The sequence below is a fragment of the Zingiber officinale genome, chromosome 5A (genome assembly GCF_018446385.1).
Source record: "Zingiber officinale cultivar Zhangliang chromosome 5A, Zo_v1.1, whole genome shotgun sequence".
Classification (NCBI taxonomy): domain Eukaryota; kingdom Viridiplantae; phylum Streptophyta; class Magnoliopsida; order Zingiberales; family Zingiberaceae; genus Zingiber; species Zingiber officinale.
The window spans coordinates 125,103,871-125,126,694 of NC_055994.1; the positions used below are offsets into that span (position 1 = coordinate 125,103,871).

General features: G+C 38.4%; 4 protein-coding genes across 6 annotated transcripts; 1 reads left to right on the forward strand and 3 right to left on the reverse strand.

Moving 5' to 3' along the window:
• Nucleotides 1–208: 208 nt before the first annotated feature.
• Nucleotides 209–5,412, reverse strand: LOC121981607 (microtubule-associated protein 70-1-like). Of its 2 annotated transcripts, XM_042534208.1 has the most exons (11): nt 4,894–5,412; nt 4,650–4,735; nt 4,493–4,558; nt 4,233–4,403; nt 3,456–3,626; nt 3,181–3,336; nt 2,914–3,060; nt 2,479–2,550; nt 1,841–2,365; nt 1,569–1,756; nt 209–458 (listed from the first exon to the last, which is right to left on the reverse strand). In XM_042534208.1, the coding sequence occupies exons 1-11, from the start codon at nt 5,147–5,149 to the stop codon at nt 422–424; spliced, it is 1,875 nt and encodes a 624-aa protein (XP_042390142.1). In that variant the 5' UTR covers nt 5,150–5,412; the 3' UTR covers nt 209–421. The 2 variants fall into 2 exon arrangements, with proteins under 2 accessions (XP_042390142.1, XP_042390143.1); XM_042534209.1 differs by lacking the exon at nt 209–458 and having other exon boundaries at nt 1,581–1,779.
• A 364-nt stretch (nt 5,413–5,776) lies between these two features.
• LOC121981609 (diacylglycerol lipase-alpha-like) lies at nt 5,777–8,949 on the reverse strand. Its single transcript, XM_042534210.1, has 5 exons — nt 8,121–8,949; nt 7,398–7,456; nt 7,151–7,279; nt 6,373–6,508; nt 5,777–6,228 (listed from the first exon to the last, which is right to left on the reverse strand). Exons 1-5 carry the CDS (start codon nt 8,823–8,825, stop codon nt 5,926–5,928), a joined length of 1,332 nt encoding a protein of 443 aa, XP_042390144.1. The 5' UTR covers nt 8,826–8,949; the 3' UTR covers nt 5,777–5,925.
• Nucleotides 8,950–9,142: 193 nt separating this feature from the next.
• LOC121981610 (glucan endo-1,3-beta-glucosidase 2-like) lies at nt 9,143–16,941 on the reverse strand. 2 transcript variants are annotated; one of them, XM_042534211.1, is made up of 4 exons: nt 16,811–16,941; nt 14,818–16,074; nt 10,160–10,187; nt 9,143–9,573 (listed from the first exon to the last, which is right to left on the reverse strand). In XM_042534211.1, the coding sequence occupies exons 1-4, from the start codon at nt 16,869–16,871 to the stop codon at nt 9,414–9,416; spliced, it is 1,506 nt and encodes a 501-aa protein (XP_042390145.1). In that variant the 5' UTR covers nt 16,872–16,941; the 3' UTR covers nt 9,143–9,413. The 2 variants fall into 2 exon arrangements, with proteins under 2 accessions (XP_042390145.1, XP_042390146.1); XM_042534212.1 differs by lacking the exon at nt 10,160–10,187.
• A 268-nt stretch (nt 16,942–17,209) lies between these two features.
• On the forward strand, nt 17,210–20,878 carry LOC121981611 (beta-glucosidase 26-like). Its single transcript, XM_042534214.1, has 11 exons — nt 17,210–17,849; nt 17,978–18,036; nt 18,498–18,573; nt 18,676–18,747; nt 18,866–18,953; nt 19,050–19,293; nt 19,424–19,539; nt 19,666–19,883; nt 19,966–19,997; nt 20,182–20,284; nt 20,364–20,878. Exons 1-11 carry the CDS (start codon nt 17,630–17,632, stop codon nt 20,633–20,635), a joined length of 1,500 nt encoding a protein of 499 aa, XP_042390148.1. The 5' UTR covers nt 17,210–17,629; the 3' UTR covers nt 20,636–20,878.
• The last annotated feature ends 1,946 nt before the right edge of the window (nt 20,879–22,824 follow it).

Genomic DNA, 22,824 nt, shown 5'->3' on the forward strand with positions numbered 1-22,824 from the left:
TAACACAGAAATTGGAAAACAATTCCTCTATTGCTTTGGAGTGATTTACAGATACTGAGGATTAAATTTGGACTTTATTTTCTCCCTTTTGGCAAGCTTGCAACAGTTTGATAAGTTAAAAAAGAAAAGTATATTTCGGTGACAAAAATGTAAAAGGTCAAAAAAAAAAAAATACAAATCTTACAACAGCCAGTTAGAGTTGCAACACTGATCCAAGACAACCAATCGGAAAAAGTTAACACGCAAATATGAGATTACACTATATCCACATCCTGGAAGAAGAAGAAATGAAAAACAACTAAAGAAAGTGAAAGAACAAAGGATTCAATCACTAGGTAGCTGTACAAACAAATATGACATTGTCATACAAAATAACAGATTGATCCGATCTCCTAAAGCCTTCAAGTTTCAAATCTCCTTGTCATAGATTTCGCATCGGACCACTTCGAGGAGCAGTCCTGAATTTGGAAGTTGAGACAAGAAAATTATGTTATTGAGCAGAACATTCAACATAGTATATTTTATCTAACACAAAAGGTAATGTTCTTTTAGCTTGAATTTGCTAGTCAGTTAAAGGTGATGTATCACTTCTCACACTCTTCCTAGTTTGGTTAATACTGCAGTTTAGATTAAAGGTAAGTCAAACTATTCAAAGGAAAACATGCTTCACAATATGAAACACCCTGCAAAATTTATAGTTTCGCCTAATGACTGACACAGGAAACAAGCTTGAGACCTCAATATGAAGAGAGGCCAGGTTTCCACTATGGAGTTTTCACAAGCAACCATGAGGGCTAGGCTTCTGTGTGCAAGTTTTTGGGTTTTGCTATTTCACAACAAGGCTTCCACAATCAGATTTCAACAAATTGTGACCAGGGATTTTCTTTCTGTAGGCTCTATTCTTTCATCTACCCTTTCCTTCTCTATATCTTCTTTCTCTTCTTTCATCCTCCCCAGCACCTTCAACGCCAAATATCAGCACACCCAACACAACACAGAAATCATATCATTTCAGCAGGGGATCAAAACCCCACAGTGTAAGACGCAAAAATGTTATATGATGCCAGTGAGAACGGAAGGTCAGAAGGCCCTGAACTAGATGAAATAAACTAACAAACATAATGTGGGAATTATATTGTACAGCGCAAATAATGCTTAAGGTGTTGAGAATTTCCTGAGATCAAGGAGCTAAGTCATTGCTTGCATTGCGGAATGACATAAACAAAAACTGGATTCACATAATGGGTGTCAAGGATAGTATCAGGGGCCAGTTCTTACCACTACAGGAGTTTAGTCTCAAGCCTCACTAACACACATGATCAATAAAAGGTAATTTTATTGTCTATCTCTAAGGAGACAACTATAATTCAAGCACCATTCAAAGAGCACATCACAGACATTCTAAAAGCTAGTGAATGTTGCTTTCCAGAATAAAGTGAATTCAGAAAGTCTATATCATATTTCTGATAGCAAAGCACTATCAGGACTCACATGCAACGGATTCTATGGCAAAGTCAATCAAAAGAAGCAAGGTTTGAATATTAGAGACAAATATTGGATTCTCTCACCTTCCTGGTAAGGACTGAGAATTATTTTCAAGAGGTTTAGAACCACCAAACCGCTTGGACTTGTTATCTTGCTCTTTATCAACTCTCATAGCAGCCACTTCTTTCTCCATTACAGCTACTTCCCTTCTCATCTTTTTGGCCTCCACTTCCATGGCTTTAGTCAATGTATCAACTTTTTTGGCCAGCATCTAATTAGGAATACTCGCAGAAGCTACAATAGTTTAGAAATGAAAGGAGGTTTTTGTAACAAGAAATTCTCCAAGGACATTTACCTCAATTGCATCATCCTTATCTTTTAAGGTTTGGCATTTCTCATAACATGCTTTTCTCAGTGTAATTACTTCTTTCTGCAGCAAGTCGTAGAGTAGTCCAGACACGCAATCATCTGACTCAACAGTAGGGAACTCACTGATTTTCTCCTCGGGATTCTCCTGCCAACTGTTATGCAATGCATTATCAGCAGTTGCATCAGAAGATTTGTTCAATATCAAGCCAGCTCTATCTGCAAGGGTTTTGCTATGATCTAAAGATCTAGAGCCACCATCAAATGACTTAGAGGCTCCTTTGGCATGCTTAAGTATTGTATTACTAGAAATAGATGGTCTCATCTGAAAAGATGGTCTCCTTGAGAGGAAAACATTAGCACTCTTCGGGATATTCTCAGATCCACCAAGAGATTGGTTATATGAAGGACCATTGCTCATAGTCTTCCCCTCCATGTTGGTACGTCGGTTAATGCCACCTGTTGACATTCGCAATCCTTCTTCCAAAACTTTCAGCCGCAAATGAAATTTCTCCTAAAGTTCAAAAAACAATGCAAAATCATTCAATTTTATTATTTTGAAATATCTTGATGTATAAGGCAGCATATAGATAAAAACTTCTAAACAGGTGGAGATAAATAACTTACTTTCAATTGGGCTTCAGATCTTGCAGCACGCTCTGCAATAACAAGCTTATCTCTAAGTTGCTGCATCTCACCCTGTGATAGAATGCAAGCTGATGAAAATAAATATCATTGAGAGATTAGCATATCATATAAAATTGCTGCGGATAGGTATGATATGGAAAAAGGAAACATTCAAGATATTTTCTCCAGTTCATTCTTGAAATCATCATCTTCAAGTGCCAATGTCAAATATTTGGGTCAGCAACATAACCCCTCCAATTGAAGGCACTTTATGAAAATGTTATTTTACTAGTGATATCAAGTATTCAAATCTTCTAATCACTTTTAACTATGCTGACTAGAATTTTCTTTACTGTCTTTATGACCCTTACACCTTAAGTATAATCTACTCAACTAAATTAACTTGGAGTAAACCATAAAAAACCCATCACTAACCTGCATGAACCTTCGTTCCTCAAGCCACTGTTTAACAGGCATTACTTTGTCATTAGCATCTTTCCAATCATTGGCCACTACCACAGCAACTCTATTAGCTGAAACCTTTGCCCGAGCAAGTTCTCGGTCAAGAGTTTTCATCTCTTCCTGAGTCAATGAATTTCAAAGTAATAATGAGAACACAATACAGTTATTCTCTAATTTAAAGTAGTTCAAAGAACATAATTATTCATGTTCAATAAATCATAGTAAAGTTCAAAACATTACACTCATCTCCTGAACTTTTCGCTGGTAATCCCTCACAGCATTTGCAGCTGCCCCACCGGCAAGAACAGCCTCTTCTAGCTCTCGCACAGTCTGGCATAGCTTTTCAACTTCTGCAACTTTTTGCCTGTTCATCTTATCTAAGATCTTGTTCTCCTCCTTAGGTAATTATGCAAAGGACATAGTTAAAAAAATTTAAATTGCATGGACAGCCTACAATTCTGCTCCCGATCAATGACTGTAATACAAATATTCTGTTTAATGTCTTCCTAGGATACCTGACAGATTTCTATCTGCTTCATCAACTCTAGGTTCTTATTTTGCAGATCATCCACCATAGAAGCCTTTGCTAAAGCAATCTGGACAGTTCGTTCTGCTTCCAATAGTGCTGCTTCCTTTGATTTAGTAAGCCTGTCCAATGCCCTGTTGTCGTCCTGTAACTTTGTAACCTGGACAAAGGTAGCACAATTGTTATTCAGCCACGTACCATGGAATATCTTTAAGATAAATGGTGTTTCAGACATATTTTCCACTGTTAAGTAGAAAAACCTAAGAGATCTGAGGTCCGAAGAACAAGAAATTGTTTTATATATACCATCAGAGCAGATAATAACAGGCAATGAATAAACTTGTCTTACTACAGGACAAGCATAATATTGACTGCAATTGTACTTAACAACGTTGATCTAGGTTGAGGACAGTAAAAAAAGATCTCACGATATGACAAATATAAACATCAGATTGTGCACTTCCAAAAAATAATCTTGTGTCTTAGTTAGAAAATGAAGACTTACCAAATATTAAAACAATTCTAAGAAGGATGACAGCATATTTGAACAACTGTACTAAATAGAAAGTTATTCAAAACCAGTTCAAGCATTTACTTTATTTTAATTAATAAACTAGCAATAAGAAAATTAAAAACACCTACATGCTACAACAATTAAGTTATTCTCTAACCAAGGCAGTTACGGTAGTGAATCAATGTGCACAATTTTTTGTCGAAGAAAGTAATCAAATAATAATTTTGCTGGATGAACATTTCAAAATGATACCTCTTGACGTGCAAGCTTCAATTCGGCCTCAAGGGGTGCAAGAATGGCTTCAATTGGAGGCATGTCATCATCTTTTTGAGCTGCATGAACTCTTCTAAGTGTTGCTTCAGCTGCAAATTGGGCGGCCAAGGCTGCTTTCTTCTCATCATTTATCTTCTTAATTTCAAGATTCTACGAATTCATATGCCCAGGAAACACCATCTCATCAAAAAAAAAAAATGCATGAGAAGTTAGGAAAGTCCAGGAAATCTCTCGATTACCCTGCTATCTATGAGTGATTCACTGAGCTTCAGCTTCTCATCCATCTTCGTCAACTCTTCTGTTAGCTGATAAGTGAAAACAAACAAGATATAGCATGTTTATCAAATGACTTACCCATAACTAAATAACAAAAAGAACGTTAAGTTAATTATTCACCTCTTCCACTGCCTTCTCCCTAGCACGTTCCGACAGCCGCAGAGCCTTGATCTCGGCCTGCGCTTCCGACAATTCCCGATCTTTGTCTGCAAGGCCCCAAAGCATTCATCAACCAAAATGTTAAAAACAACAACAACAACAACAACTACAACTACAAAATCCAACCACATAATTTCAAATAAATGAGAGAATAATTTCAAATAAATGAGAGAAAATGTGATGGGGAAAGAATCATCATCCTCACCTCTAACCTCATTCTCGAGTCTATTGAGCTCTACCTTCACCGGATCAGATCCGTGGAGCAGATTAATGAGCTCCTCCGCCTCCAAGTATGGCTTACTCGAAGCCCTCCGCCTCTGTGCCGACGCTGACTTCCCTTCGCTCTTGGACGAAGCAGACAATGGTAGAACCACCGGCACCGGCTGTGCCGTCGGCGAAGCATTCGTCCTCGCTGTATCGCCAGCGAAACCCTCGACGCCGTACTCACTCGGATCTGCCATTTTAGATCTGGCACGCGCTCATATGAAGGTCAAGGAAGCAATCCGATCCAAACGAGAACCGATAAAACAAAGAAACAAGCAAGTCCGCGTCCAATCGCAGCTCCGAAACAAAAGAACTAGGGCTTCCTCCACCACGAACGCGATTCAGATCTTCCCTTTCTGGTGGTCCGATCGATCGCTCACTTTATAGACGAACACTTATCTTTGTCGTCGTCTTCCCAGATCGCCCGCGGCGCAAGCAGTGTGATGTGGGGGAACTATTAACTAAACAGGGAGCTGGTTTTATAGCTGTCATTATTATAAGCATGTAGCCGAAATTAAACCAGCGACGGTTTACGCCACCTCGTAACCGTTTGACTTGATCGCGACGGGTTCTCTACCTTATCCAACGGCGATGACCGCATTCGCGAGATGATCAACGGCTACGCGCTGGATTTAATTTTTGGGAGTTTTACGGTGCTCGTTTAGGCGAATAGACCACTATTTCTCTTACTATTTTATTTCGGAAGAGTTTGTTTGTTTTTTTTTCCTCGCATTTATTTAATTAAAGATCAAACATATTTTGTAGGGACGAGAAGCAACAGCAGGAAGAAGCAGAAGACGGGCGGCCGTGTCTATTCTACGACCTTTCTTCAAAACTCAATATACAATTCGCTATTGTTACAACAATTTTTATAGAAGGAAGCGAAATAAAAGAAAACTATATTTGCAAATAGAAAAATTGGCACAATAAAAATACACTATACAAAAGAATGATCAAAGCGCGAAGTACGAAGTCATCTCACGGGAAGAGCTGTCTTCTTACTGGAATTCCCAACAACCAAATCATCGTCAACAAAATTGTCTTTTGTTTCATCCTCATCCAGTAACTTCCCCACCAAGTCATCCCAGTTCATTCCGCTGCTCGAATCGGAACCGCTAGATACGGACGCTTCCAAGTCTTCTTGGGATTCTTTACACTCTGATACTGAGTTCGTAGTCTTTTCCAGTGCATGCTTGTGTTCTTTCTCAAGGGACTCCCTTCGTTCCATCATTTGCCTTGTTGGAGGGGTTATCATGGAATCCTTTCCGATCATTATCTGAGAAGAAAGTATTCAAAGACCCTTTTGAATCGTATACCACGTTTAAAAGAGTGCTGAATTTGTATGATTCGAGCCTTTTAAACAAAAGAACATATGAAAGTGGGCACTAGTGAAGATACATAAGCAATGGTATTTACTTACTTCTAAAGCCTTTTGAGCTTCTTGCTCCGTCCAAATGATTCCATGATCAAACATAGCATTGCATGAGAGTATTATGTGCTCAAATCTTCCTTCAACAGGGATGGCAGTTCTAACCTCAGGAGGAAATCTTCCACATCTGATAATTATCACAAATGTATTTATGCTTGTTCGATAAAGAGCATCTACAATATGAAATTGGAACTTCTACGTAGCAATCTATATTCCTTCAATCATATGTGTATCATACTTGCCCCCACAACTGCTAGTTAAAACAGCATCAGTTAATGTCAAGACGATCTGCCATTTGAAAAATTGGTAGAAAGAAAGGACTGCACAAATTAGTTACTGAAACCACAATTTTGCTTCAGTAAGAAAGAACCTCATAAACAAGTTTTGAATCCTTGAAGGAACCTGGATATTTATCAGGTCATAGTAACCAGATGAAGTGTGACCTGAATGTTTATAAGACTACCATAATTGAATGCAAGGCCTAGTGGTCACAAGAAGTATAATGCATAACATGTTAAGTTTAACGTTTACATTACATGGTTAGCGCTATGACACCTACACAAAAACTAAGATATCATGTATGTTCTTTCCAGCACTGAGAATGAGAATGGGATCAAGGATAATTTACTGCCAATGAGTCAAGTGTTCAATTAAAGGGATACACAAACAATTCCTCATTGTATCAATATAATTAACATGCACTTCAGATATCTACTTGGGAAGAAGCTACTCTAATAGAAACATGACAGTGATCTTAAGGACTTGATACCTGCAAAATTTTCGCTCCACTATATGATACATTCGACCAGGAGCATAAAGCCTTCTAGGGTCCTTGAGCTTTTTGGCTTCCGATATGAAGGTATCTCTCATGCATACCAACAATAATAAGCACGGCAAGCTGCACAAGATGCAGCAATATTATTATTGTTTTGTAAGGAAAACAACATATGAAAATTTCCCCTGATCTAGCAATTGGAAACAGCAGGAATGAAATATATTAGAAGATAAATGATTACCAGAAAATAGACCCAAAAATATGCTGCAAAGGGGTTGGTGTTCTTGGTAGAAAATCATCCTGAAATCATATGCAATGCATTTCAATAATAAGATCCACGTGAACACTTATCCTAATATGTTTAAAAGCTTAGAAGGAACATCAATTCAATATCCATAAGTTAAGCTCTGCTCCCATACATACACACACAAATATAATGTGTAAGCATTAACTAAAAACTGACTCAGCTCCAAGTCTCTTCAACTGGGAAGGAGGTAGGCACAGAACCATGCATATACAAATATCGTAAACTATGAAGCTCTCAAGAAATTCAAGTTACCTAGTGTAGTCACTGCCATGGCTATCAACTAAACAATGTATTGGCCTTATGCATCATATTGGCAATTCCATTACTCACATAAGGAGAACCAACAAATTACAATTATCCATTAGTCAATGATTTCAATGCTCCCGAGGATTGAACAAGAAGTATCATCAGAATCATACCGCAAGCCACGCAGAGAGAAAAAAATTGTTGGCAAAAGGAAGTTTGAAGGTTAATAAACCTCTAAAAAGGAATAGTTTACTGCTAAAAAAATAAAAAACTTTGACAAGACCCGTTTACGTTTTAACTAATAAGATTCTTCACCATAAGAACGGACTAAAACTATACTTAATCGCATGGCATACAGAGAAAATATAATTGCTTCAAGAAAACAAAATGGGCTACATATTGTAGACTTGCCTGCAGTACGACCGAGTGGATCACGTCGGCGTACTTCACCGCAAGGTTCAGAGACATGCACCTCGCCGGCGCGATGGCGTAGCAACGGACCTGGCTCCTCTGTAATCCGCCAAACCGATCAAGATGGTTCACGACGACAGCAGCCATCAAGGCAGCAACGCCAGCCCCAAGGGAGTGTCCGGCGAGCACAAGGCCATAGTCCGGGCCGCAATCCCTGAGGAGGCGGGTCAGGGTTTCGGCTTCGCGGTTGAGCAGCCAGACGGCCGCCTTGAACAGGCCGAGGTGGACGTACCCTCCGTCGAACGGTTGGGACCCAGGCGGGTCGTCGAGGAGGAGGCGGTAGTCGGCGTCGTGTCCGAGGTTGAGGCCTCGGACGGCGAGGACGACCTGGCCGGCGGCGCGGTCGACGTAAACGTGGTACGGCGGACAGCGGCCGCGGGTATCAGCATAGGAGGTGCGCTTGACGACGGCGTCGGGGTCCATGCGGTAGCCTCCGGGGCGGTCAGGGGCCCAGCGGGGGCGGGCCAGGTCGTCCTCATAGGCGGCGAGGACGGCACGGCATGCGCGGGGTACAGGGGCGAACTCAGCCGGAGAGGCGCGAGGCCAGGCGTCGCTGTCGTCGGCGCCGACGCGCGCGCAGCGGCGGCAGGCCCAGCGGGTGCAACCGAGGCAGAAGACGCATTCGATGGCGGAGGAGACGACCATGGCCGCAGGCGGCAGCTAGGGCTTCAATTAGTGAACGTGGTCGTCGGACGGAGGAGAAGTGGAGATGGAACGTCGGGGAACGCGGAGGGAAAACGCGAAGGAAGAAGGAGAGACAGCAAGCTGGTCAAAGAAGAGAAAGGATTTGACCATGGGTTCTAGAACACGCGAATAGAACATTCCATTGAATAGACTTGTAAAGTACGTGGAATTGAAGCTTCCTAAGGATTTCATTCTGTAATTAAATATTACTACGTTAAACACGCGAAAAAAATATAAAAACGAAAGATAAAAAAAAACTGATTCGAAAACAAAAGAGATTGTCAGTCGACCCCAAAACTCCAATGATACATTGTAGCGTTAGAGCGCCAATTGTGTTTGTACAAAATGATTCACTACAAGGGAGGTAATTTCAACAATGAATCAATCTATCCACCTCTCTTCATCTCACTTCCCGACACCTGAGCATAACACAAAAACGGGAGTGAATCTAATAGAACTTGTTCATGGATCATTGAATTGATTCCCATCCCTTGCACTTCAACACAGCACCACCAGTTACGATCCATAAAAATGGCAAAGAATGCAAAGCTACAAGAAAACCAGACCCAGTGCAAGAACCGTAACGATCTGATGAATTCCTGTGGCGTGGTAGAAACTATGGGGGTCACTGGAGGCGGCTGCAGCTGTGGAGTTGGAGGAAGGCGCTAATGGTGTGCCATTCAGAATTGCACTGCTGTTCCTTCCTCCACTGCAAGAAGGATAGTTTTATCATGCAAGCATAATAGTTTTATCATTGTCTAACATAATGTATTTCTGAAAACTATAAATAAGAACTAAGACTATATGAGGAGTACACCTACACTAATAGTATTAATGCTTCAAAAAAGAGTATAGTGCTTCAAGTTAATAGCATTAGGAGTGCAATGGGTAGCTTGTAATGTGTGTACAACAGCACAAAATAAAGAAAAGGGAGAAAAGACAGATCAAATATTGATATTTCCTTACGAAACCAACACCAAACGTATACAAGTCAACCCCTATCAGATTCCATGAATAAAAGTGCATAATGGAGATTGTTAAAATTATGAACACAATAGAAGCATCATGAGCACACAAATGTTCAGTTCTTCAGCAGGGTCAAACAAAAATTCATGGATTGGATACTGTCAACTCAAGAGCTAAAGATGATTGCACCTTGAATAAGCAAGCATGGTTTAAAATATAGACTAATTAAGATGTAGGACCGGAACGACATGGTTTCGATACCGTATCGTGCCATACTAGAAAGATGTTGAACGTGAAAAAACCAAGACGTGTAAAGGAAGAGTACAGACCTTCCGGCAAACAAACAAGAATCATGACCTGCACAAGAAAATACCCAGAGATGATCAGGTGTTGCAATTTGCAAGAACTAAAGACTTCCAGTAACAAAGTGAAGCGATGTTAAGTATCTATATCATCCACCACAACAATCTGATCCTGAGTTTACTCAGGAAAAATTATTAATGTCGCTAACATTCTAGAGAAAAAACATGCTCATAAATCACAGATAATTACAAGTCACTTGTTAGAGTTATCATTTAAGGATAAATTCATGCTCTCATATAGCCACGTTTGGTAGCAAACCAGGAATCCCTGGTAAACCAAATTATATATACAATTTTAATATCTTACACACCCTTATGTGAGCGACATCCAACGTGGGCACCAAAATCTTTTTTTTTTTTTTAATCCCTCTCATCCTTCGCGCGGGCTACTTTTGCTCGCCTCTCTTCCCTAAAACTAAAGCCTTTCTACCTCTCTTCCCCTGGTTTCAACCCTAAACATAGGTCATCTTGTTCAACACTCAATTTGCAGCAAGTGAGTTGGGGTTTTCGTCGAAATTATACTAGTCATCTCTCTCCTCTCCTTTTAGTATTCATGTTTCAGAATGATGCAAGAAGGTGTTGCAAAGATATGTTGAGTATTTATCTAAGAACCAACTGTTTAAACATCACTGTGAGATTACTTTGCTGTTTGATTTCAAAAAATAATATCACCCTGAAAGCAAGTCTGGACAATTTTGAACATGCTGATTTTCAAAAATGGGTACATTGGCGCTGATTTTCAAAAACCATTTATGAAAATCAATGCCAATGTGGTGATTGGTGCTGGCTTTCAAAGAAGTCAAACTAATGTGGTTCAGTATCTATTTGAAAAATCAACATCATTGTGAAACTGCAATATGAAAACTAGCACCACCCCAATATATTGATAAAGACATAGAAGTCAGAAGCCATAGTGTTATACCAATGCCAAAATCTTAGAGCTATTATTTGTGCATATGTACATTTGTTTGTTTTATGTTAATAATGTATATTTTGAATAATTCCAGTCATTAGTTGATGTTGGTCATCAACTCTAATGGTCCCGTGTTTTTAGGCTAGTTTAATGGTTTTTTTTGTCGTCTAATAATATGAAAGGAAATAATCGTGGGTTTGTTCGTTTACATGATCGACACAAAGCAATAATTAAACAATCCCCTTTTGTTTTTCTTTTTAACATACAAGATATTCAGCAAATTTATCAATATATTTCAAAGTTGGGATTTAACATCTCAAACCTTTATATTTTCAAGTACATTATCTAGAGTTGAAGTAGGTGATGATATTTTAGTATTTTGTAAATTATATATTTTGTATATATTTGTTTGTGTTATTTTCTTCTGAGTTTCATTAGGTCTTGTAGATGATTTTGAAAATCTAGGGTAGATTCAATTGGATTGAAGAGATTCATTCCCCAATTACCTATCATCTGGAATCTTTTTTCATCAAATCAGACATATTAAACAACCACTTCAGTTTCATACCTAAGCTAGTCTTTTGGCTGTAAATTTTTTTAATGATAAATGTGATTTTTTATATGGACTTTATTATGCATGTAAGATTCCATGTAATAAAGCAGGCATGATTCTTGGAGCTGTCCCAATCCAAAAATCATATAATACTGAAAGTGCACGAATAAATAAATGGAGGTATACTCCACATATTAGTAAGGTGAGTGCTTTGTTGGACCAAGTCTCACCTGAAGAGATAAATTTCGAAGACTATCATACCTAATTTTCATTTGCAATTTCTAAATAATTATTTCTAATTTGATAGATTATTAGTGAACGTCTCTACCCCTTCTAAAAATACATTGGTAGAAAATCTCTTATCTCAATGATACTCCACATCCATTAGAGACATCACCGATACATGGTATAGAAGTCAGATGCCAAAGTAAAAGTGAATGACATAATTGTATTATTCATCAGAACCGAATCAAGGAGCTAACCATGGAGAATATGTAGCTAAATGAAAAGGTAAAAGAATTACTTGAAATAATAGAAAAGTAGGACATCTTGGCTGAATCAAGTGATCCTGTGGATCCTTATCATGAACCGATTACTTTTAGAACAAAGACCAGGAGAGGATGTGATCGAAATCGCTATGATTACAGGGATACTCCTATTAATAGTCCTATATGGTTCAAGCTTTATCTAAAAAAAGAGAAGCATGATAGAAATCTACAACACAGGACAAGGATCAAAAGTTGTTCTTGACCGGGGAAAAGAAAACAAGTTCCTTCAGGAATTGAGATAATCTCTCCTATTTCTTGCATATCATACATATTAATTTTTTCTGTTCCCCGGTCAAGAACAACCTTTTCTCTTTGTCTTGTGATGTTCTCAGAAGGCTTACAAATTTTTATCTTGTTTCTATTCTTCTGAGATAAAAGCTTGCACCACATAGGACTATGAATAGGAGTATCCCTGTAATCATAGCAGCTTCAATCACATCCTCTCCTAATCTTTGTTCTAGAAGCAACTAGTTCAGGATGAGGATCCACTCGCTTGATTCAGTCAAGCTGCTTTACTTTTCTATTATTCTAAGTAATTCTTTTACCCTTTCATTTATTGCATGTTCTCTGTCGTTATCTCCTTGATTCGGTTCTGATAAAAAATAATACAAATATTACAATTAAGGCATTCACTATCCCTTGGGCATCCGACTTCTATATATCATGCACAGGTGATATTTCTAATGGATGTGGAGTATCATCAAGGTAAGGGAGATTTTCTACCAATGTATTTTTTAGAAGGGATAGAGACTAATTCATTAGTAACCTATCAAATTAGAAATGATTATTTAGAAACTGCAAATGAAAATTAGGTATGATAGTCTTCGATATTTATGTCTTCCAATAAAGTTATCACCCTAATATGTGAAGGAGTAGACCTCCACTTATTCGTGCATCTTCAATATTATATGGTTTCTAGATTGGGACATGCTCCAAAAACCATGTCTGCTTCATTATACAGAATCTTACATACTTAATAATGTCCATATAAAAAATCATATTTACCATGAAAAAAAAACTTACAACCAAAAGATCAACAAATCGCTTTAGATATGGAACTGAAGTGGTCGTTTGATATGTCTGACTTGATGAAAACAGATCCCGATGGTAGTTAATTGGAGAGCAATAAATTGATTAACTGCTTCAATCCAATTGAATCTACCTAAATTTTCAAAATCATCTATAATATCAAGACTTAATGGAACCTTATATATACTAGAAGAAAATAACACACACAAATATATATAAAATATAAAATTTATAAAATAGTAAAACATCATCATCTACTTCAACTCACTTCAACTCTATGAGAAATAGATTCTTGATCTAGTAGGCTACTTTTTATTAGAGAAGTGAGCAAGAAAGAGGTCACCCAATGCATTAATTAAGTTTATAGAAACGGAATCACCTCTATATGAAATACCAAGAAACAGAGATATATTTCTTCTAGTGAAGGCAAGGACACCTGAAAACTTGAAATGATTAGTTTTCTATTATGTACTTCTAACTTTCAAAACTAGAAAATGTACTTGCAAATATAAAGGTTTGAGATGTTGAATTCCAACTTTGAAATATATTCACCAGTAGACTACAAATTTGTTGAATATCTTGTATATCAAAAATAAAAAATAAAAAGAGATTGTTTAATGATCACTTTGTGTCAATTATGTAAACATACCCACAATCTTTTCCTCTCATTGTTGGATGGCCAAAAAAAGCATTAAAGTGACCTAAAATATTGGTCCATTAGAGTTTATGGCCAACATCAACTAATGGCTATAATTATTCAAAATATATATTATTAACATAAATAAATAAATGTGCATATGCACAAATAATGATTCTAAGATTTTGACATTGATATAACACTATGTCTTATGACATCTGTCTTTATCAATATGTTGGGGTGGTGCTAGTTTTCATATTACAGTACCATAGTGATGTTGATTTTTCAGACAGACACTGAACCACATTGGTCTAACTTCTTTGTTTTTTTTAAATTGTGTAGTGCTAGTTTTCAGAAACCAGCACCCAATATGCCTATTTTTGAAAACGAGCACCATCATGTTCAAAATTGTTCAAACTTGCTTTTAGGATGGTGTTGTTCTTCGAGATCAAGCACCAAAGTAATCTCGCAGTGGTTTTTAAACAATTGGTTCTTAGAAACTACAATGGGTAAAAGACAAACACTCAATATATCTTTGCAACACCTTCTTGCATCATTCTGAAATACAAGTACAAAAAGGAGAGGAGAGAGATGACTAGTAAAGTTTCGACGAAAACCATAACTCATTTGTCAAGAGCTAAGACTTGAATAAGATGACCTATGTTTAAGGTTGGAACATGGGGGAAAAGAGGAGGCGAAGAGATTTAGGACTTTAGTTTTAAGGAAGAGAGCCGAGCAAAGGAAGAGACAGCAAAAATAAGCCTGCGCAAAGTAAGAGGGGAATTAAAAAAAAATAGATTTTTGTCGTGTCTTAGATGTCGCCCATGGTCATTCACAATTCAGAGTATGGACAATCAATCTAAATTTATCAACTTGCACAACTTGATTGTGAATTGTGAACACTAGAATTATAAAAATGAGTTCAAAGAGTGGCACACAGCTTACTTGGATCTGTTGTGGTGATAGCAGCAACTCCACTGAAGTAGCATGCCCCAGCAGCCATCCCTGTCCCATGGTAGTACTCATTGAATGCATACGAAGCATGTGCCTCCACTGAATCAGGATCATAACAGATCTGACCCTGCAGCAACGCAGAGCAATTCACCTTCCCTGGCCCGCACGCCCAATCAAGCCCTGCCTGCAGCATCTTCGCGTCCGCCCCTTCCCTAGCCACACAAAACGTCTGGTTCGACGTGTCGTTGGCCAGCAGCATGCCTGATCCTGTCAGGTGCAGTGAGTAGGCCGGCACGCCATTGGCGTCGAACAGACCCCAGAACTTCTCCGACGTCACCCCTGGCCGGAGGTCCTCATCGTAGAGCTCGTAGATGTAGGTGGGCACCGTCACGCCTGGGTGCTTCGGCGTGCCGGTACTGTTGAGCACGTGACGGATAAGATTGCTGTTGTAGGTGTTAGCGTTGTCTGTGGTGGCGTCCGGCTCGGTCGTCGGGTCGCCCTTGTGCGGCCAGCCTGATTCCATCACCACCACGGGCACGTTGGTGACGTTGAGGTAGGCCATGGCGAAGTAGGCCGCGTCAACGACCGCGTCGAAGACGTTAGTATAGTGGAGCAGAGTGTTGGCGTCGACGGCCTCCTTGTTGGGCGGCAGCGGGCGGAATAGAGCGTAGTCCAACGGGATGATGCCGTTGGATTGAAGGTAGTCATAGTAAGGGTAGACATTGAGCATGAGATAGGAGTCGGTGGATTGAAGGAACTTGAGCAAGGGAACGATGACGGGTTCGAGGGTGCGATTGAAGAAGGCCTGCGACGGCGGGAAGGAATCAAGGATAACGGAGGAGGAGTGCGGGGTGGATACCTTGATGGCGCCGTCGAGGTTGGCGGCAACTAGAGCTGAGTGGATGTAGCGGAGAGCAGGGACGAGGAGCGGAGCGGCGTTGGGAAGGGCAGTGAGGACCTCGGAGCCGACGGCGATGGCGGTGATGTTGACGGCGGGAACGTGGGCGACGACGTTGCGGGCGACCCAGTTGGCGGCGGTGGCGTTGGACTGGCCTACCGCGAGGATCTGCTCATTGGGGACGGAGATGGTAACGCTAATGCCGGTGTTGGCGAGCGCCACCAACATGGCCGGGTCGGCGTCGTAGAGACGGACGTGGTCGATGTGCTGCGACTTCAGCAGCGCTGCCACCTGCGTCGGCGACGGCATGTCGGAGAGCGCGACGCCGACGTTGACGCCGATGTAAGCACCTACCGGGAAAACGCGAAGTTAACTGGCAAAACCGTGGATTCTAACGTGCGCAGATGCAACAAAGAAATACGAATGGTCCCGCAAGCACACACGCCACATAGACAGCTGGGAAGCAATATAGACCATTAAAAGATCTACGCTGCCCCGTTCCTCTTGCAATTTTAGAGCTAAGTTGATCGAACGGGCAATTTATTTTATCTTATTGGCTTCGTCTTAATAAATCCTTTCAAAAGTCACAAAAATGTATTATCATTCGAAAAAAAATAAACGAGAAAATAGTAATTGAATGTGACAATAAAAGATCTGATGGCGTTGCATGCAGCTACCAAATCATTTAAATTATTAATCGAATCAGTTAAAAAAAATATGGAAAAAATTGACACAGAGAAAATAGAGGCCCCAAGTGGGCCAGACGGATGCGCTGTCCAATCACAATCATGCTACGGTTTTAAGTTTTTTCTCTGCAGCAGATGCTTGGAACTCACACATTAATTTTTTTCAAGTATTCTCATCCTACAGAACACAAGAAATCCTGTAAACACCTTTTTCATGGCAACAAAAGCCATAGGAACCACGAATGAGAGGCGGCGACGCTCGCCACAAACGGAGAAATCAAAAATGAGTAGAAGAGTAAAACCTGCGCGATTACTGAACGGAAGCTATTCCTTTGAATCACAGTCTTCAAAACAACTCGCAAAAAAAAGGAGAAATTTCAGATATGCGAATGGATCTCACCTTCGTCGGCTAGGGCGGTGGACAACAGAGCTAGTAGAAAGAGAAGAAAGGGCGGCTCCATGACTTCCCCCCGATTCCTTTTACCAGATCGAAACCAGAAACAAAAGCGGGAGCAGAAATGGATCCAAATCGGCGATCGGAGTTGCCTTTGTCTTCCCTTCGAGGGAAGAAACCGGAGCGAGGCAGTGGCGAAGAGTGAGGGAGAGGAAAGAACAGTAAAAAGGCATGGCTTTAAGCTTTTTAATAAAGTTTGGTAGCAGTTTGTCTTTGTCCTCACTTCCGCTACATCTCCCGCCGTTGGTCGGAAATCAGACGACGGAGGACCAAGATGAGAGTTTAGGGAAGCGCTGTAAGCTTCGGGCGGCGTGAAATAGAGCCGTTTCGGGAATGATGCGGCTCCCGCTTCGAGTTCGTGTCGCAAACAGGGGAAAAGCATCAGAGAGGAGATGAGCTGGCATCAACGGTCGATTCTCGAGCCGGTACAGGTTGGAGTCGTCGTTTTCTTGGTTCGAGTTGGTTCGGAGATGGGACTATTGGTTTATTTTGCACGAATCGCGAGGCGGATATTTCAGCACATGGAGGGTGAGGATGAGGAAGATCAGGATGGTGTTCATTCTCGGTTTATGAAATATCCTCTGCAAAATCTCCTTTAACTTTATCCGTTGGCGTTGATTAAATCAAACTCTCATTTGATTTCATTCCGTTAAAATTTATCTTGAAATTACTATCTGTCATCCTTATCTCCGATCCGATCCATTGTAGCTATATAAGAACAGCACCTCGGTGATTGTTTTTCATCTTTTCTTCCGGCGTTCCAAAATGGGTTCGAAGACCTGCTCAGTGTTCTTCTTTTTCCTCCTCCTCCTTTTGCTCTCCTTCAAGGGCAATCAAGCCTCAAATGCCGATCGCGGTCTCAGTCGCGAGGCATTCCCGGAGGGATTCGTATTCGGGACAGCGGCATCCGCCTATCAAGTGGAAGGGATGGCGCTTAAAGGAGGACGAGGACCCAGCATTTGGGAACCATACGTTAGAATCCCAGGTAGGTAACTAAGTGATCTTATTACATACTGTATTTACATGTGACGCTTTAGATCCCTCTTTGATTATCGTGAGTGAATGTCGATGTATTTCGTAATGTTGAAAAGAGTGTTTTGTTGGTGAATGCAGGTAAGATCGCTGGCAATGCTACTGCCGATGTTGCAGATGATGAGTACCATCACTACAAGGTTCATCTTTTCTCTTATCTTCCATAATTATTCATCTTTTTTCCATGTTAATTATAATTGTTTTATTGCATCAAAATACTGAAACGACAGTAGAAAATAAAAACATGTTTATTAAACTATACTCTGTAGTAGGCAAAGATCATAAAAAGGATGGCAAGGGTTGATTGCTCTCTTATAATTGCTTTGTGCTCATTTGCTCATCAAGTACTTGATGTTGCTTTTTTGACTAATTATTGCGGAAATTCTATTCATAACGTGGTCTCTCCAAAAAAAAAAAAAAAAAAAAACAGAAGTTACGGGCCATGCATGTTTTTCTTGTGTGCTTTTTTATCTTTTCTTGCATTTTATGTCATAATTGAACTAAAGCATGTCCTTTTGTCTATTTATTGCTTACTTGGTCTCTTTATGTCTATTTGTAATATAAAATTTAAGAAAACATTAATGGATTTATGATCATGCAGGAAGATGTTGACATCATGAAGGCATTCAATTTTGATGCTTATAGGTTCTCAATTTCATGGAGTAGAATATTTCCAAGTAATGAAAATATATAAATATATTATTTATTGTCTTATTTTCACCTTAAAGCTATTGCTTTAAATTAACTGAAATATTGATATTCATTTTTGCCTTATATAGATGGAATGGGTGAAATCAATTGGGAGGGTGTTGATTATTACGATAGGCTAATCGATTACTTGTTACAACAAGGTACATTAGTTTCTCAAATTAGCAAACAATGGTATTGTTTTCTTTTTCTTCTAGTTTTTGAAAAATTGTTCAATATTACTATTTTCATATTTATCTTTTAAAAAATTGATATGATCAGGCATTACTCCTTATGCAAATCTTTATCACTATGATCTTCCTTTGGCACTTCATGATGAGTACCTGGGTTGGTTAAGTCCAAAGATAGTGTAAGTTTTACAAGTTGTAAACCGTAAAAATTATATTCATTAATATTTGGACCAAATGATTTTGCAATATATATTGATTAATTGGTATTCTTTTAGGGATGCATTTGCAGACTATGCCGATTTTTGTTTTGAGAGATTTGGCGATAGAGTTAAGAATTGGTTCACCATTAATGAGCCTAGATGTGTGGCAGCCCTTGGTTATGGTGATGGTAGTGATGCCCCGGGGAGATGTAGCACTTGTGCTGCTGGTGGGAACTCGACTACTGAGCCTTATATTGTGGCGCATAATTTGATCTTATCTCATGCAGCTGCAGTGAAAAGATATCGTGAAAAGTATCAGGTAAATTGTACTTCATTGATTTGGTTTAATTCAATGCATAGACTGTCGCTAGTAAAAAATGTCTAATTTAAAGTTATGTTAGTATGATTTATCATCTAGATGTTTTTCTTGATCTACTTATTCTATTCAGGAAGAACAAAAAGGCAAAATAGGAATCCTTTTGGATTTTGTTTGGTATGAACCTTATACTTACTCGGTACAAGACAAAGTCGCCGCTAAAAGAGCCATTGATTTTAGCCTTGGATGGTAAGGCCTTATTTCACTTTTTGTTCCTATTTAAATTTTTTATTTTCTATTTGCCTTTTTTCATGGGGAATAGTTATCCGCAATTACAATGAAGGATAATTAGCTTAAAATGATGCTTCCTTGTAGGTTCCTTCATCCTTTAACATATGGATACTATCCGGAATCAGTTCAAGACATTGTCAAAGAAAGACTTCCTAAATTTACCAATGACCAAGTGGAGATGGTTAGAGGTTCATATGATTATGTTGGGGTCAATCAATACACATCCTACTATATGGAGGATCTTGGAACAGTTGATCCAAAGCCTGTTAGCTATCAAGCGGACTGGCATGTAGAGTTCAAATGTTAGATTTTCTCTAACTTTTTCAATTCAATTGATATACTTTATGTTATACTAATATTATTTGTTTCCTTATTATCTTGCAGATGATCGAGATGGTGTACCAATTGGTCCCCAGGTAAATCTATTATTTTGTTAAATTTTGTTATTATGGTATAATGATCATGTCTTTTAAAATACAACAAACGATATATCATTTGTAAGTTATGTTCATCTTCACATATTAAATTTGTTTGCATGTTTTATACATTAGAATTGTACAATCAAAATTATATCTAAAAGTTGATCAAATAATTCTTTAGGCCAACTCGAAGTGGCTCTACATAGTTCCATGGGGAATCTACAAAGCCGTGACATATGTGAAGGAAAATTATGGCAATCCCGTCATCATTTTAGCAGAGAATGGTATAACAATTTTTGTTTGTTATATATATAGTTTTTTTTCTATTGTTAGACATATCTTATCCTGATCCATATTATACAGGAATGGATCAGCCTGGAAATGTCACTCTTCCAGAAGGCTTGCAAGATACAACGAGAATGAACTATTACAAGAGTTACATCACCAACTTGAAAAGGGCTATGGATGACGGCGCAACAGTTATAGGATATTTTGCTTGGTCACTTCTAGACAACTTCGAATGGAACCTAGGATACACATCAAGATTTGGCATAGTATATGTAGATTTCAAGAACAAGCAACGATTTCCAAAGAATTCTGCTTATTGGTTCAAAAAGATTCTCGAGAGGAAGTAAGATTAAGCTTTCCAGTTCCATTCCGTTCAAGTTGTGTCTAGATTGCTTATTAGTTTAATAAGGGTGTACATTGTGCACGGAAAGGGGTCCTAGTTTTTGTATATAATATATGCAAAATAATCCAACTTTTTGTTCATTCCTTAGCAATTTTTCTAATGTTAGATAATTGACATCTTGGTGTATCTTTGTCTTTAAAATGAATAAGATAGTAATTTATTAATTTATTGCCCATGTATAAAATCATCTTGGTGTATCTTTGTTCATCCAATTATAATAATTTCATAAACTCAATTTATAAGAGAATTGCATTATTCATCCAAAAAAAATCCATAAATTTCATAATTATGATTTATTAATTTATATAATTATTATACCATAATAACATTGGAGCGTACATTTAAAAATTTAACTTAATGATTTTTTTTAATTTTTAATTTATGTTTAAACTATGGAAATAACACATATTAAATATTTAATAATATAAAAACCATTTGAATATATATGCGTAAAACATTAAATAAAATAATAATAAGAATAAATAATAAATCTGTTTTATAGAGAGAGATGGGATGATAATAATTAAAATTTAATCTAATAAAATTTAATTAGGAAAATAATAATAATATAATTAATAGTTAATAAAAAAAATAAATTTATATGATTATATAGAATTTTTTTAGATTTTTAAAATTTTTAAAATGAAATTTTATTATATTTAAATGTGAATTTTATTATATTTTATTTTAAATGATTATATTTTTAGAAAATATATTTTATTTATCAAAATCTAAGTTCTAAGTGTCTATTAGCCATTTTTCTTGCAAGATTCACAAAAGCTCCAAATAGTCATCCTTGGGTATGGTTCCTATTCTTCATGTTAGATTTTACCAGGCAACTTTTTAGAACATGCTGTTTGTTGTTGATTTTTAGCTTGAATGGGTAACTAGTTATAGGTAAGTTGATTCATTGGTAGGTAAGTGACCGAAAATGATTATTTTCGATTCACACAGATTCAAACAAGTTGATTCTGAATGCCAATCATGTCCAAAGTTGGATCATGTGGATCATTTGTGTTAGGGAAATAGATTAAGCTGATAGAGGAAAAATTTATGTTTCATGTTTATTTGGAAATCAAGTTTATTCTGTACCAATTAATAGACCCACCATATGTGAGACACTCTAAAATGAACATCTTTGGTGCAAAGCAACCTAAACAGATTAAGGTGACGTTTAGTTTAGGGATTTAGGAATAAGAAAATAGATTCTCAAACCTTATGTTTCGTTGATAGAAATGGAACTAAAATTTTAGAATGAAACTTAAAAACTTGGATATTGATGGAACCCACCTCTTCCTTTAGGTTTTGATGGAAATGAGAATGAAAATTAAGTTTTGGACAAAAATGTTGGTGTTGAGAAGGTGAAAGGGTGCTTCTTCCCCTTCACCTTCCAACCATTTCTCATCCTCCATTAATGGAGGTAGAGGAAGATGAAGACTCATCTTCCTCTATAAAAAAGCGTCCAAGGCAATTGGTGCAATGAGGAAAAGACAGCAAGAGGGGTGCATGCATCAAGAAAGGTTGCTGCGTTGTGTATGCAGATGTGACCGAAGCACATCAGAAGTGTTGTCAAAATTCTATCGAGACTATGTGTCTTGCAGAGAAGAAGAACATCCAAGGCATGAGATTTGGTTTGTGAACTATGAAGAACTTTCTGATTCGTTCGTAATCGTTCTTCCGACGACAAGTGGTTCGTGATCGTTTTTCCGACGACAAAGGAAGATCAAGATCTACTACGGGAGATCACTGTGAGTTTTACAAATTTTATATTTCTATATTTTTCATGTTTTAGAACTATCAACAATGATATCAGAGTACAAGTTGTAAAAGTATGAAAATAATCTGTATTACTTCGCCTAGAAATCGCAACTTTGTGTTGAAAATTTCCTCTCGAGCCAGCAAATGGCTTGCAAACGATCGCTGCGAGAACTAACGATCGGATTGTGCACCGCCAACTGTGTTACGTGCTGCCAACCATGTCGAAAAGAACCGATGACTACTACCGACCACGTGTTTGTCATGTAGAAATGGTCGTAAACACCTGCGACCAAGTTGGGAGCATAGTCATAGGTGTTCTTGGCCTGCAAGCGCTAGAAACGGCGCTAGAAAATTGACAGTTGATTGTCATAGTCG

Excerpts from the sequence above, each read along its gene's own strand:
- LOC121981607 (XM_042534208.1), bottom strand. The coding sequence starts at position 5,149 with ATGGCAGATCCGAGTGAGTACGGCGTCGAGGGTTTCGCTGGCGATACA. Across the intron at positions 3,627-4,232 it reads TGAAGCTTGCACGTCAAGAG|GTTACAAAGTTACAGGACGA; the intron begins GTATCATTTTGA and ends ACCTTTGTCCAG. Across the intron at positions 1,757-1,840 it reads ATAAGGATGATGCAATTGAG|ATGCTGGCCAAAAAAGTTGA; the intron begins GTAAATGTCCTT and ends ATTCCTAATTAG.
- LOC121981609 (XM_042534210.1), bottom strand. The coding sequence starts at position 8,825 with ATGGTCGTCTCCTCCGCCATCGAATGCGTCTTCTGCCTCGGTTGCACC. Across the intron at positions 7,280-7,397 it reads ATTTTTGGGTCTATTTTCTG|CTTGCCGTGCTTATTATTGT; the intron begins GTAATCATTTAT and ends CATCTTGTGCAG. Across the intron at positions 6,229-6,372 it reads AAGCTCAAAAGGCTTTAGAA|ATAATGATCGGAAAGGATTC; the intron begins GTAAGTAAATAC and ends CTTTCTTCTCAG.
- LOC121981610 (XM_042534211.1), bottom strand. The coding sequence starts at position 16,871 with ATGGAGCCGCCCTTTCTTCTCTTTCTACTAGCTCTGTTGTCCACCGCC. Across the intron at positions 16,075-16,810 it reads CACCGCCCTAGCCGACGAAG|GTGCTTACATCGGCGTCAAC; the intron begins GTGAGATCCATT and ends TTTTCCCGGTAG. Across the intron at positions 9,574-10,159 it reads TCTTGTTTGTTTGCCGGAAG|TGGAGGAAGGAACAGCAGTG; the intron begins GTCTGTACTCTT and ends TCCTTCTTGCAG.
- LOC121981611 (XM_042534214.1), top strand. The coding sequence starts at position 17,630 with ATGGGTTCGAAGACCTGCTCAGTGTTCTTCTTTTTCCTCCTCCTCCTT. Across the intron at positions 19,294-19,423 it reads GATATCGTGAAAAGTATCAG|GAAGAACAAAAAGGCAAAAT; the intron begins GTAAATTGTACT and ends TATTCTATTCAG. Across the intron at positions 20,285-20,363 it reads CATCATTTTAGCAGAGAATG|GAATGGATCAGCCTGGAAAT; the intron begins GTATAACAATTT and ends CATATTATACAG.